Source organism: Miscanthus floridulus, chromosome 7 (genome assembly GCF_019320115.1).
Source record: "Miscanthus floridulus cultivar M001 chromosome 7, ASM1932011v1, whole genome shotgun sequence".
In the NCBI taxonomy this organism is placed as follows: Eukaryota; Viridiplantae; Streptophyta; class Magnoliopsida; order Poales; family Poaceae; genus Miscanthus; species Miscanthus floridulus.
The window spans coordinates 44,044,091-44,057,126 of record NC_089586.1 but is presented as its reverse complement, the minus strand read 5'-3'; the positions used below and the strand labels follow the sequence as shown (position 1 = coordinate 44,057,126).

The 13,036-nt window shown below is 39.4% G+C and overlaps 1 protein-coding gene across 2 annotated transcripts; it reads left to right on the top strand.

Moving 5' to 3' along the window:
- Window positions 1-9,482, top strand: LOC136463124 (uncharacterized). 2 transcript variants are annotated; one of them, XM_066462154.1, is made up of 17 exons: window positions 1-209; window positions 327-376; window positions 458-518; window positions 840-935; window positions 1,023-1,172; window positions 1,429-1,560; window positions 2,688-2,815; window positions 3,356-3,398; window positions 4,581-4,664; window positions 5,490-5,531; window positions 5,665-5,735; window positions 7,294-7,347; window positions 7,435-7,540; window positions 7,625-7,693; window positions 8,352-8,495; window positions 8,853-9,028; window positions 9,196-9,331. In XM_066462154.1, the coding sequence occupies exons 1-17, from the start codon at window positions 66-68 to the stop codon at window positions 9,200-9,202; spliced, it is 1,557 nt and encodes a 518-aa protein (XP_066318251.1). In that variant the 5' UTR covers window positions 1-65; the 3' UTR covers window positions 9,203-9,331. The 2 variants fall into 2 exon arrangements, with proteins under 2 accessions (XP_066318251.1, XP_066318252.1); XM_066462155.1 differs by lacking the exon at window positions 8,853-9,028 and having other exon boundaries at window positions 10-209; window positions 9,196-9,482.
- The last annotated feature ends 3,554 nt before the right edge of the window (window positions 9,483-13,036 follow it).

Genomic DNA, 13,036 nt, shown 5'->3' with positions numbered 1-13,036 from the left:
GCCCACACAACCTCTTCTCCAATAAATTACAACCCCAGCCAAGCTTTGGAGTGCGGTTCCCAACCATGGCGGCCTCCCCCACTTCCTCCCTCGCCTCGCCGGTGGTGCCTATGGAGCTCCACGCCGGCAACCGCGACCGACTCGTCGCCGCGCTCCGCGGCCACCTCTCCGCCTCCGCCCGCCCGCTCCACGGCCTCGTCCTCCTCCAGGTCTGTTCCACTCCCACTCGGCACTCCCCTTTTTATCTCTCTCCTCGGATTTACTGATCTGATTGATCGTCGCGCCTACTTACTTTTGGAGTGTTTTCGGTTATTCGTTATGTGAAGGGCGGGGAGGAGAAGACGCGGTACTGCACCGATCACCTCGAGCTCTTCAGGTACTCGTGCTGAACCCCAAGTGTTGTTTTGCCGGTATTTTTGTATGTTCATGTTGAGACATAAATCGGCCAATGTTGCAGGCAGGAGAGCTACTTCGCCTATCTCTTTGGAGTGCGGGAACCAGGGTTCTATAGCGCAATTGTGAGCTCTCTTCCTTTTGTTTCACCCCATTTTCCTAAATATAAGTGGATCCGGTTTCAGTCAATACAGCACCAAACCAGGCTTTCAGCATTCAGAGCCTGTTTAACTATAGGGCTGATAATATATGAAAGTCATAGAATCACTTAACATCTTGGCATATATCTTAAGTCTGGTGATATTATTACTGCTTATATTTGTTGATGGCTTAGTCACTACATGACAACTGTTCCTATTAACAATACTCATCGCAGGGTCATGTCATGTTGATGACTCCTCTTTCTGCTTGTCATGTACTGATTTTTCTTTTGATTGTTGTCAAAGGACATCGCCTCTGGACAGTCAATTTTGTTGGCTCCAAGATTGCCAGCTGACTATGCTGTTTGGATGGGTGAAATAAAACCTTTGTCGTACTTCAGGGTATTTTCCTCTTCTGAGTATTTGATTCTTTATTAGTTATGCTACATTCTGAATTAGTGTAATATATTCTTTCATGAATATGTGCAGGATACATACAAGGTCGATATGGTCTTCTATGTTGATGAGATTGCACAGGTTGTGCAAGATCGTTTCGGGGACCATGGAAAGCCTCTTCTGTTTCTGCTACATGGAATGAATACTGACTCTGGAAATTTCTCAAAGCCTGCTAGTTTTGAGGTGCATGATGTGTGATTATCTGCACTGCCAAACAAGTTATGCTTGTTAATTATGTAACTTTTAAGTGTTAGGCAACATACATTCCATTTTTTCATGCATTACTAATTTTATCAGATTTATCAAAAACTATTTCTTAAAATGAGGTACATACTGTGTTATCTGATAGATGTCTTTAATTATCAAAATAATTCGTCTATCTTACACTTTATCTTATGATTTTGTGCATTTGATTTACAATGTTTTTATTCCATGCTAGGGGATGGAGAAGTTTGATACTGATTTAATTACACTTCATCCAATTTTAACCGAATGCCGTGTGATTAAATCTGATCTGGAGCTTGCTCTCATCCAGTATGCTAATGATGTCAGTTCTGAAGCTCACATTGAGGTATAAAAATTCCTATCTACTCTTTTATTTCATCATCATCGGTGTTTAGATTACATCTAGGCAATGTTTCTAGGCTGTAACACCTTTGGAATGTTTACATTGAAAAGTGGAGAATATAGGAAAAACACCTAGAATAAATGTCTAGGTGCTAGGTGAATCAATCTTGCTCCAGCTAGAGCCTAGGTGCTGCCTAGCTCCACTTCTTCCCAATGGAGCACTTTTTCCTTTTTAGAGAACGTGCTATGCACGTGTTTCATTAAGAGGAGGGGAAACGACCCACAAAAGTATAGTAGTACAAAGAAACAGGAAACCGACCAGCATGCGAAGTGCCTAGAAGACAGAAAACATGGAGAGAGGAGACAAGAAAGAAAGAAAAAGAGAGAGATCCAAACCGCCACACCACACAGCTCAAACCACATTCAAAGTTTCGAACTATCGCTCCTAAAGTCGCAATATATCAGGCAAATAGTTGGAATTAGGAGGGGAAACAGAGCACTTTTTCTAGCTTGCTATTGTATCCCCAACTTCCCAGATGTCATTAGTTGGAATTCAATTTGTGTTAAAAAAAATAGTTGGAATTCGATGGTGTTTGTTTAATTTTGCTAGGGCTAGTCTTGGTCCAAGAGTTGCTATTCCTTTTCCTATCTCCTTGGGTTGTGGAAGTACAATAAGGGCTCTTTTGGATATATCATTCCCCATGGGGATTGGAGGGGATCTATGGGAAATTAGAGCATTTCCCCCTCAATCCCCTACAATCCCGGGAATGGGTGTATCCAAAGGAGCCCTAAAGGTATTAATTAGGTTACTGAATAAGTAGAACAACTATTTGTAATGTTCTGTTACAAGGTCTAAAATAAAGTAAAACATCTGGCCACCTTATGGCACCAGGTTTTAACTTCCCTCTGCACAGAAATTTTCAGCAGTACGACCACTCACGCTCGCAAGGGAAGCACTATCTCAGCCAGTCATCAGTTCATAGAATCCCCCCAAAAGAGAGAGCCCATACTTTGAGTATTATGATTACCAAACACGTTATAAAGTTACTGTTTTCTAGAGATACACTAAAACCCGTTCAAAAATAAAAAGAGATACACTAAAATGATCTGATTTCCCTTTCACTTTACCAGGTTATGAGACGAGCAAGGCCAGGCATGAAGGAATATCAGTTAGAAAGTATCTTCCTTCACCATGTTTATATGTATGGAGGTTGCCGACATTGCTCTTATACATGTATATGTGCTACTGGAGATAATAGGTGAGAATGCATGACATTGTCTGTAAAATGTGGCTTTACTTATGCCTAACTACTATGGAAATTGGGGGTGTGCATGGACCATCAAATCTTATATCACTTTCTGTTATTGTTTCACTTGCTATTTCTGTTTATAGTTCAGATAACAATTTCTTCATCCTGTTCAAGAGCACAGATTTCTACTGATAGCATATAGCCTTTTTTTCGTATAAAGCCATTTTAACATCAGAAATCAACTACTAAAATTTCAGTAAGTTTTCCTTTCTTTTTCTTTGGAGAATGTGAGGTCTCTTTTTAGCGGTCACTTATTTTAAGTGGGGTATCTGTCATAATTTGCTGAATTATTCGAGGAAACATATAAAGTTCCGTATGATTACTTTCTGTAAGAAATAAACCATGTGACATTCATCAGGATCTGTCGCGAATCTGTTATCTTGGAAACTGGAACTTTGGCTTTCAGGATTAGAAGACTAATCTTTACACATGGAATTTTGTTACATTTGTTGGACTATCTGGTACATATAATTGTTCTGCCCTTTGCAGTGCTGTTCTACATTATGGACATGCGGCAGCTCCAAATGACCGGGTAGGAGGGTACTTGATCTTTTATGGCTTTTTCTTTACCTGGAGTTGAGTTGCATTTCTTTTCATACTCAGAAAATGAAACTTGATCCTTCAAACACTCAAATACCATGGATTTTGGAATTCTTATAATCCCATCTACTTGAGCCGGTGTTTGTTTGAATCGAAGCAATATAGTTTACTTGCTCTTTGTTAGCTGTAATTTGCTAAGTACTATGGAGCAATTTTCTCTTCCCTATCTGATATCTGTGCTCATAGCACTCATTGGAGTAGTTGAGTACTTGAAGCAATGATACGAGGAAAGTAACTTGGTTGGCATTTAGCTTAATTGATACCCTATTGTTAGACAACTGCATATAGATGCATGGGCCATTGGCCCATTATGGTTAATTATAGGTTGATTGATATTGTATTAGGCAAGAGATCCTACGGTGGTCATGATTCTATAAACCAGCCCAGGGTCCTCCTTGCCTATATATGTACACTGCCTATTGCAACCTAATCAACCTATTGATTTCCATTGCCTTCACCTATGTTTTTAATATACCAAGTGGTGTCTGATATGTTCTCACTAGTTAGTTTGTAGAAAATATATGTTCATTTTCAGTATTGAAGCGCTTGACATGAACATATGCACGATAATGGAAAGGTTAGGAAACCTTTGAATGTAGAATTTGCAACTGGGGAGGCATCAAGATCAAATGTATTAATGACACCATAATATTGGTTAGTAACGTGGTCCAATTTACATGTACTGGTGTCCCAAAAGAGCATGAGAAAGCCACTGCAATGTCAGATCCTGAATTTACAACAAATTATTTTTAGGGAAATACAGTTTCCCCTACTGCGGTATTAAGACATACATATAAATAAAAATAAAGAAAAAGCATCTAGAAGCGCAACAGAACTTCCCAACAGGCTATTCAGTCAAACAGAAAATTTATGGCTAAGTGGCAACTTAATTCTGTGTAGTTAAGTGGGGTTACAAGATAAAATCCAATAAAAGACATCTAAACAATTGAGTCTGTTTGCGTGGATGATATGCTGTTCACCGCTCCTTTTATTTGTGTGACCGTGCATGTGCTTTTCTTTTTTGAGGGAGCTTTAACTTGTGTTCCCTCTTGGAGCTTACATTTCCAAGTTTGCTCTTTAGTACATGCTGTCTGATTGTCTCAAATGTTTTCAGATTTTGAATGATGGGGACATGGCATTAATGGATATGGGAGCTGAATACCATTTCTATGGATCTGATATCACATGCTCATACCCTGTAAGTACTTCAAAGATCGGACATCTAAGTGTCCCAAATTTCAGTGTCTACTATTTGGACTTATTTGTTCCTTTTTCCCTGTTAAAAGAATTGACACCACTGCATTGTGTATTGTGCTATAAACTGTTTTTTATGTGTCATCAGCTTCAGGATGTAGTTTTTATTATAAGATCAATGGTAGGGCATAGGGGGCACCTACCATGTTTTTTTACATGGTCTTAGATCTTGAATTAAATGCACAGAAGAGAGATCCTTTCAGTGCTACAACGCCTGGAATGGCTTCTATTATACGTTTATCTTAGCCTTTCATGTTAGACCATTGTTTATAGTGTAGCTTCTTGAGACTACAGGACATGTGTTTCTGTTTCCCCTTCTGTACGAGTCTTACTAGTCTTTTGTTATCACATCACATAGAGCACTTTTTTCCCTACTGTTGTCACATGGAGTATGGTTGCTCAATAACAGTATCACTAGCACTCCTTTTCTCTACCTTTATTTGTTTGTTTTTCTGTTCTTTGTCATCAGATTATTGGTACTGAGCAAAATCAAGCTTATGATGTAATATATACATTGTATAGGTTCAACTGGGTTCTACCAGGTTTATTTTTTTTTACTTCAATCATTTGTTTGAGGGTTATAATCCTGCTGGCATCTGTCAGAGGCACAAATCTTTAGCTTTAATCCTTTGTTTGTGACATATTTTTGGAATCTGATTATACCTTTCATTTACACAGCCCTTGATTTAAACCAACATGGTTTTGTTTATCACGTCTTACTACAACATTTGTTTAGTATTTCCAATCTAATGAATTTACATGCTTTCAGATAAATGGGAAATTCAACAGCAGTCAGATAATAATATACAATGTAAGTACCTATTGTAAAAATCCATTTAATACTGTTTATTGTATGGTACTTAGAAACACATGTTCCCAGCTTTGTTCTTTTTGAGCTTGATCCACACCTTTCTGATTACTAAAGCAATTTACATTTTTTACAGGCTGTGCTTAAGGCTCATAATGCTGTTATATCACACATGCATCCTGGAGTTAATTGGATGGATATGCACAAGTAAGAAATTATTGAAACATAACGGATATGCAATTTAGAAGGGCGGGCCTGGTGCAAGCGGTAGAGTCTTACCGCCTGTGACCGGAAGGTCCCGGGTTCGAGTTGCGGTCTCCTCGCATTACACAGACGAGGGTAAGGCTTGCCACCGACACCCTTCCCCAGACCCCGCACAGAGCGGGAGCTCTCTGCACTGGGTACGCCCAACGGATATGCAATTTAAAACAAACACCACATTATTCCTGGAGAGTCATTTAATTTGCAAGATGCATCTATTTAATGCATAGACTATTTACTTGTCATAGGCATACTTTAGATGCCCCTGAATCCAAGCAGCCTGACCTCACCAAGTGGGGGCAACTGCACCACCGTCTGCTGCTCCTTGCTGCACACATTCCTGGGTCATGGCATTAGTATTCGTAATTGGCCTGACTTTTTGGATGCTTAATGTGACTGTTATCAGCTTAGATCTATTTTAAAGCGTTTTCAGGACCTTGGCTTGATGTTTTTTTTTCACAATGGGAAACCCTAATTTCATTACCAATCAGCAACGCAACGATGTTTAAGATACGACACCGCAGAAACCGCATATGACACCTGGACAACTAAGCACCCAGGGCTTAGAATGTGTGCCCAGCAAAAAAGTCTAACAATATCGCAGACAAGTTAGACATCACGGGCAGGCGCTGGCGCACGCATCCATGAAAAGCAAATGGAATCTAGAAACTACTCTACACTAGAGTGACTTAAGAGAGGTTATAGGTCCATCAGCCAATGCTCACAGCACACACAGGCTGTAATGACTAATGATATTAACAGCATCACCAACTGCAGAAGCTACTTAGTTGACAATGTTCTCCTGCTCATCCAGCCTCCCATCCACACGGATCTGCTGGTGAAAGTTCAGTGCCACCACCTTGAGCACCTCCAGGTCTTGTTCCATTGTTGAGCATGCTCCAGCTTCTGAAGTTGCTTATTCACCCAGATCACATTGCTTAGTGGTTGTTTGGATCTCAAAAATAAAGACCAGTTTTTGCAAAACATGTTTTAGGAGAGTTTATAGGAAAAATGAATTTCAGGTTGTTACTCGGTTAACCACATGTTTATATAATTCTCTGTTTGGATATAATAAACCGAATGCCTTGAACTTATGTCTGTGTCTCGTCTTTTCACAAATTTCCAATGATGAGCAATGGCAACACGACACTCGACTGAAAGAAGGCAGCACATGACCTTCTGTCGTATGATCTTGATTCTACAGCCAGCGGCATGTGCGTGAGCACGATGTTTTGACACCGGTTTTGTTAAAAACCAGTTGCAATCAATTTTGATAAAACACAGTTTTCTACTTTTACGGAGAATCAGATTTACGTGTACCTGACTTTGCTGTGCTATCCAAACGGAGATCTAGTGGTTGTTATGCCGAAACAAGTTTTAAGGATGATGGTTTTTGCAAAACAGACTATATCCAAAACAACCCCTGTATTAGCTTATTTACCCAGATCACATTGTTTTCTTCTATATGGTTCAAGCATAGATCATCTCTTTCTCTCTCTTGCAGATTAGCAGAACAGGCAATACTTGAATCTCTCAGGAAGGAACAAATTGTCCAAGGGTGCATAACTTTTCACTGTGACTACCAAACTTCAACCCACGAAGCTATTTTTCTGATTAGTGTTCCTTGACAACCATTTTTCTACAGGGATGTTGATGATATGATGGCACAAAGGTTAGGGGCTGTTTTCATGCCTCATGGTCTTGGCCACTTACTTGGGATCGATACCCATGATCCAGGAGGCTACCCTGAGGTCTGTCCACTCTTCATTAGACTATTACACTGTTTACATTTGTTTTCTGCTTTCAATTGAGAGTAACGCTTGTTCCTAATTTAGGGATTGGAGAGGCCCAAGGATCCAGGACTGAGCTCCTTGCGGACCACACGAGAACTGAAAGAAGGAATGGTTAGTTTACTTGTGCCACAAATTTAACATCTAGCAGTAAAGAGGAATAGCAGAATGCTGCTACATTATATGCTTCGTCATGAATTCATGATTGGGAATGAGATGTGGTGCCGCCGTCTGATTGCTTCCCAGACAACCCCCTTGCCAATTTTTTCTGTATTCTGCTCTGCTCTTTGTACACTTATCTTGGGTAGCCTCATGTTGATTGTGCAACATCATGCACATTTGACATATCATCACCTGGCTACATGATTCATTAATTTCTCATGTTCAATTCTTCATAAACAATCATGAGGTCTCAGTTATCCATTGTGCTTGCGCTATCTGGTGTTCATGAAATAGCTGCTCAGTAGAAAGTTTGGAATGATAATATTGAAATGTAACTAGGTAAAAGCGCTTCCCTATATGCGTGCAAATATTTGATTGAGTGGCATTATTTGGTATACTTACCTTCATTGAAGGAAAAAAAGTTGTACCGTTGGAACAAGAAAATAGTTACTGTGTTTCTGCTGCTGCTGCTGCTGCTGCTGATACAGTACTTTTTGTGAGGGAGAATTGCAGGACAGCTGCAGCACACAGCAACCAGTGCCGAACATGCTCAGTATCTTCTTCTTAATACAGTAATATGAAATCTTTGAGCTTCTGTGATCTGGATCAGGTTATCACAGTGGAGCCAGGCTGCTATTTCATTGATGCTTTGCTGACTAAAACAAGGGATGATCCAATTTCCTCAAAGTTCTTCAACTGGCAAGAGGTTGAAAAGTATAAAAGCTTTGGTGGCGTTCGCATTGAAAGCGATGTGGTATGTCCTGGTTACCCCTTTTTATAATTACGTGGTTATTCCACAATATGTCGTTTTGCAGTAGCTAAGCAATAAATCAAATATTTTTTACTGGAACACCTTGAATATAAGAAACACAAAACTGATATAATGTGTGTTCGCAATTTGGTAAGCCTTTTCTTGCAAGCAACCTTGCATTGTTTTTGTGCTATGGCATGGATTACAGTAAAATCAAAAGGTACTTCTATTAGCTGAACAGTAAAAAGATACATTTGGCTATTACCACCAGTTCCATTTAGTTCTCTTATAGTTACTCCAAGTAGTTGGCATCAGGGTTATGGATCTGACCAATGATCATACTTAGACAATTGTTTCCAGGGATCTTGTATCTCACATTATGGTAATGGGTTGAAGAGCAGCATGATATTCTATTGCAAAAAGGGCAGACCCAGTGCCAGAGGCTCCCGCATGAGTGGGGTCTGGGGAAGGGATAAACCGAGACAAGCATTTTTCCCGCAAAATCTGCGGAGAGGCTGCTTCGAACCCACGACCTGGTGACTCAATGAGAGCTCTCACCACTGCACTAGACCTGCCCTTCCATGATATTCTATTGCAATTTTCATTTTTGTTTACTTAGTTTCTGCTCACTTCAATTCCCCATTATATAAAGTGTTCATCCTCTTCCTTTTGCACACTAACAATTTTCTTTTTTTTTTGGTAGTATGTGACGGCTCAAGGTTGCCGGAACCTCACAAACTGCCCTCGAGAGACCTGGGAGATCGAGGCTGTAATGGCTGGCGCACCATGGCCTCTGCCAGCTTCAAGTTCCATGGCGGCAGCAGCAGAGAGTAGAAATGGCATATCCAAAGCATTGTAACTTTCTCCATGCTCAATCCATATCCCAAGTTGAACCAAATTCGATCTAGATTCTTATATTCAATAAATAGTGAGGCTGAGGCTCAAAATATTGTTGGATTGATGATCAATAACCATTAAGGCTGGAAAACATTTCATGCGCTCAGTTAATTTGTAAGCTTTCTGTTATGTGGTTGAGATAGATGAGAAAACGTTTAGCTATTCAAATGCCGTTTTTTTTTGAGTTTCAAATGCATGGAATTAGTTCATCCTGGAACTGAAGAAGATTGGACAAAAAATGTTTCTGTTTCACTAAGAAACCTAATAGCAGCCCAACTGACAAAGAGCTCAGCTGGGTGCATGGGCCGATAGACAAGATGAAAAATCAGAGTAAAAATCTTAGTAAGAAAAGTTCAACGACGAAGAAAATCGTAAGACTTTACTTAAAAAGCATCTAGGCTCCCGATTTAGTTAGATGACTAAAGGCAATATGATTACTGTGTCGGTGTTTCGTACACGAGTGTCACGCACGGAAATCCATAATAAGTAAATTGTGGTAGTCTCAGCCAACATTATGCGATCACTTGCTTCTCATGATGGTGCCGAAGTTATACAACATGAATACCATAACATGGTTTTCCCTAGTTACACATGTTCTATATGAGTAGAATCACACAAAAACAGCAAAAGATTGAAGCGTAGAGAAGCGGCGGCGGACATCATCATCATCCCTAGGCTTCTTGAGCATATATGACGTAACCCGTCACTCGTCCCAACTCCCAACCATCATTCTGGAAGCCATATTCGGGCTCATCTCCTAAGTTATTTTAGTATGATTTGTACTGGCCAACATTCTACCCTCCATATTAAGATAACTACGCATCTAGCTTTTTGTGGAGTAAAATTATTTAAAGTTTGACTAGATTCATAGAAAATATTATCAATATTTGTATCTCCTAATATATGTTTATTAAGAAAAAAATTCCATTAGTCTAATGATACTTATCTATCACATGTAGATCCACTGCAAGATTAGGTGTTCCGCTTGTGCCTTGATGTAAGACCCTTATGTCTATTTGTAATATAAAATATATTTCTTTGTTTAATAACACTGTTCTATTACTTATTTATGGCGTCATTGTATGTGTGAAAACTGATTTTGGCATACATACGATGTCCATCTGATTTTGTTCTTAAAACCGGGTGTAACATTATTCCGCATTTTAAATATTAATATATTTTTATATATATTTGATCAAACTTAAAATAGTTTGACAACTCAAGAAACGAGATACAATTATTTTGAAACGAAGGGAGTATACCACATAAAATCAAAAAGTTATTGAGGGCATGTAGGTCCCACCTCATATATGGCAGTTACTTTCAACTCCTTTATAGTATTGCAGACTTGCAGGATCTCTGTGCCACCAAAATTGGGAAAGCAATCTTATTGACTTCAAGTGGCTGTTTAGTGTCACATGGGATTTATGAAGGTTTGGAGCACCACAAATTACGATTAGACAAAACCATAATTTAGCCACAGTTCCTTGACCCATAAAATCTGCACAAGTGCACCGAGGCAAAAACCAAATGAAGATGGCCCCCGGGGCCTGGTTCACTTGAACTTATTAGCCATGATACAACGTTTTTCTCTCATAATAAAACAGCATCAGCCGGCTTATCGGCCGTAAAAAAAACATCAGCAAACAAACAGAACCCCCAAATATTCCAACCTTGATTGAATTCAACTAAAGAAGCTAGTTGCACTTTGAATTTCTCCAAGTGGTCAGCATTTTGGCCCTGCCAGCTGACATTTCGTGTATAGTTTTATGGTTCCTTGAGAGTGTATTCTGCAGTTGCCTGCAGCACGCAAGTTAAAGTTGAAGTTGAAGCATGGATGTTGAACTGCAAAAGCTTTAGGCAGAACAGTGGCTTGAATTGCTGTTCAGAACAGCTCCTTGTCCTTTCTTTTTGTTTTTCTTTTATATTTGGGTACAAGTTCCTTGTCCTTTCTGCAACTCCAGAAACATGTGGTCTTCCCTGAAAGCAGCCAGGGCTGCTGCAAATTGGTTGCTTGTATTGTAGTGTAGGACTGTAGGGTCTCTTCTGTTATGGTTGTTGCCAGGTTTGGTGAGGTGAACCCATTTTCAATTGTAGTATATTCTAGTCTTGTCTTTTTCGTAGGACCCTTAAAGAATTGTTGGAAGATCATCTTGAATTCTGCAAACACCACATCGTGTATGTAGGATTCTTATTTTGCAAACTGAAGGTTCAATGTGGGACAAGATCTTTAAGTTTATTTACCCTTCGGGTTAGTTATAATTTGCCCCGCCCAATTTAACAACTTTGATCTGTTTTCATAGATTCAATGTGGGACAAGATCTTTAAGTTTATTTACACCACATACGTAGTCTCGTAGTAAACTGTAACCTGTTGCACTTGTGTGTATCAACATCAAGCTACACCAGAGGACAAAATGATTCGGAATTTTGTAGCTTTTCTTTCTCCAGCTGTATTTTTGGCTCCTAGTGAACAACTTCCTAATTCTTTGCCTCCTTGGTTGATTTCTTCTGTAACGAACCAACCTTTTCCCACCAAATTGGCCAAACACCATGCTCCCAACTCTCCAAAATGGGGCCTCTTAGGAGAAAATGCATCTCATCTTCCAACTCCTCTTCGACGACTTGACCACAACAACTTGTTGTATGCACATGTGTACGTGTGCAGTTTTGCAGAAAACAGAGAGTTCAAGTTGTTCACTGAATAAGTGTTAAGTAGGGCATGTTGCTTGATGTATTCTAATGACAAGTCCATTTCTCGCCGCAAATCGCGGTTTCTAAATCCTTTTGTTGTTGAGAGCAATTTTACATCTTGTTTGATCTTTTTCATGTGTTGACAAGCTAGTGAAGTGGACATCAGCTATAAGGACTGATCCCCCCCCCCCCCCCCCCCCCCCCCCCCCCCCCCCCATGTTAATATGTTTGTCCAAATCATATTGCTTTCGCATCAGTTATTAGGCAATAAAAAAGTAGGAATTTTGCAGGGAATTATGGTGATGTTTGCTAAAATTCAGTTTGTTGTACTAAAATATATAATAAAATGGCACTTTGCTAGTCTTCCTTCTCCATGTGTGGATTGTGACATGAGAAGTGGATGTTTTAACCTGCAGTAGGTAGTGACATATTGATATTGGTGATAGTAGCTTAATTAGCACCCTCGTTTACGACGTGTAATGGCCAGCTGGCTTGCATTTTTAATTTTGGAAATAAAGTACTACTCCTAGATTTTATTTGAAGTTCATCTCCACGTGTTCAATCTTCATCAAAACTTAAAGTAGAGAATAATGTTTTGATCACGCTTGGAAACCTAGATATTTAATTTGATCTGATTTCCCTAACTGCCAAATAAACAATTGTTACCTGTTTTTGCAAGAAAACTACAAAAAGAAAGAAAAAGTTATTAGTATTTTTTTAAATCCTATATAAACCATTGTCATTTTCGGATAGGCTGGCAACCCAGCAGTTCCTGTCACCTTACAGTGCAAGCAAAATTGAGTAGAACCTTGCCGACTTCTCATCAATATTAATTTTCTGAGCTTGACTAGCTAATATATCCTAAATTTAAAGATTATTAGATAATAAAATCACTAATGTCTTATCAAATGGATCAAACTTGAGGAGAAGTCCATCAAGTAGATCACATGAAAT

What these genes read in the sequence shown, in the direction of transcription:
- LOC136463124 (XM_066462154.1), top strand. Translation starts at nt 66, where the DNA reads ATGGCGGCCTCCCCCACTTCCTCCCTCGCCTCGCCGGTGGTGCCTATG. An exon ending in CAGGGTTCTATAGCGCAATT is followed by an intron (nt 519 to 839) that starts GTGAGCTCTCTT and finishes TTGTTGTCAAAG; the next exon opens with GACATCGCCTCTGGACAGTC. An exon ending in TGTGCTACTGGAGATAATAG is followed by an intron (nt 2,816 to 3,355) that starts GTGAGAATGCAT and finishes TGCCCTTTGCAG; the next exon opens with TGCTGTTCTACATTATGGAC.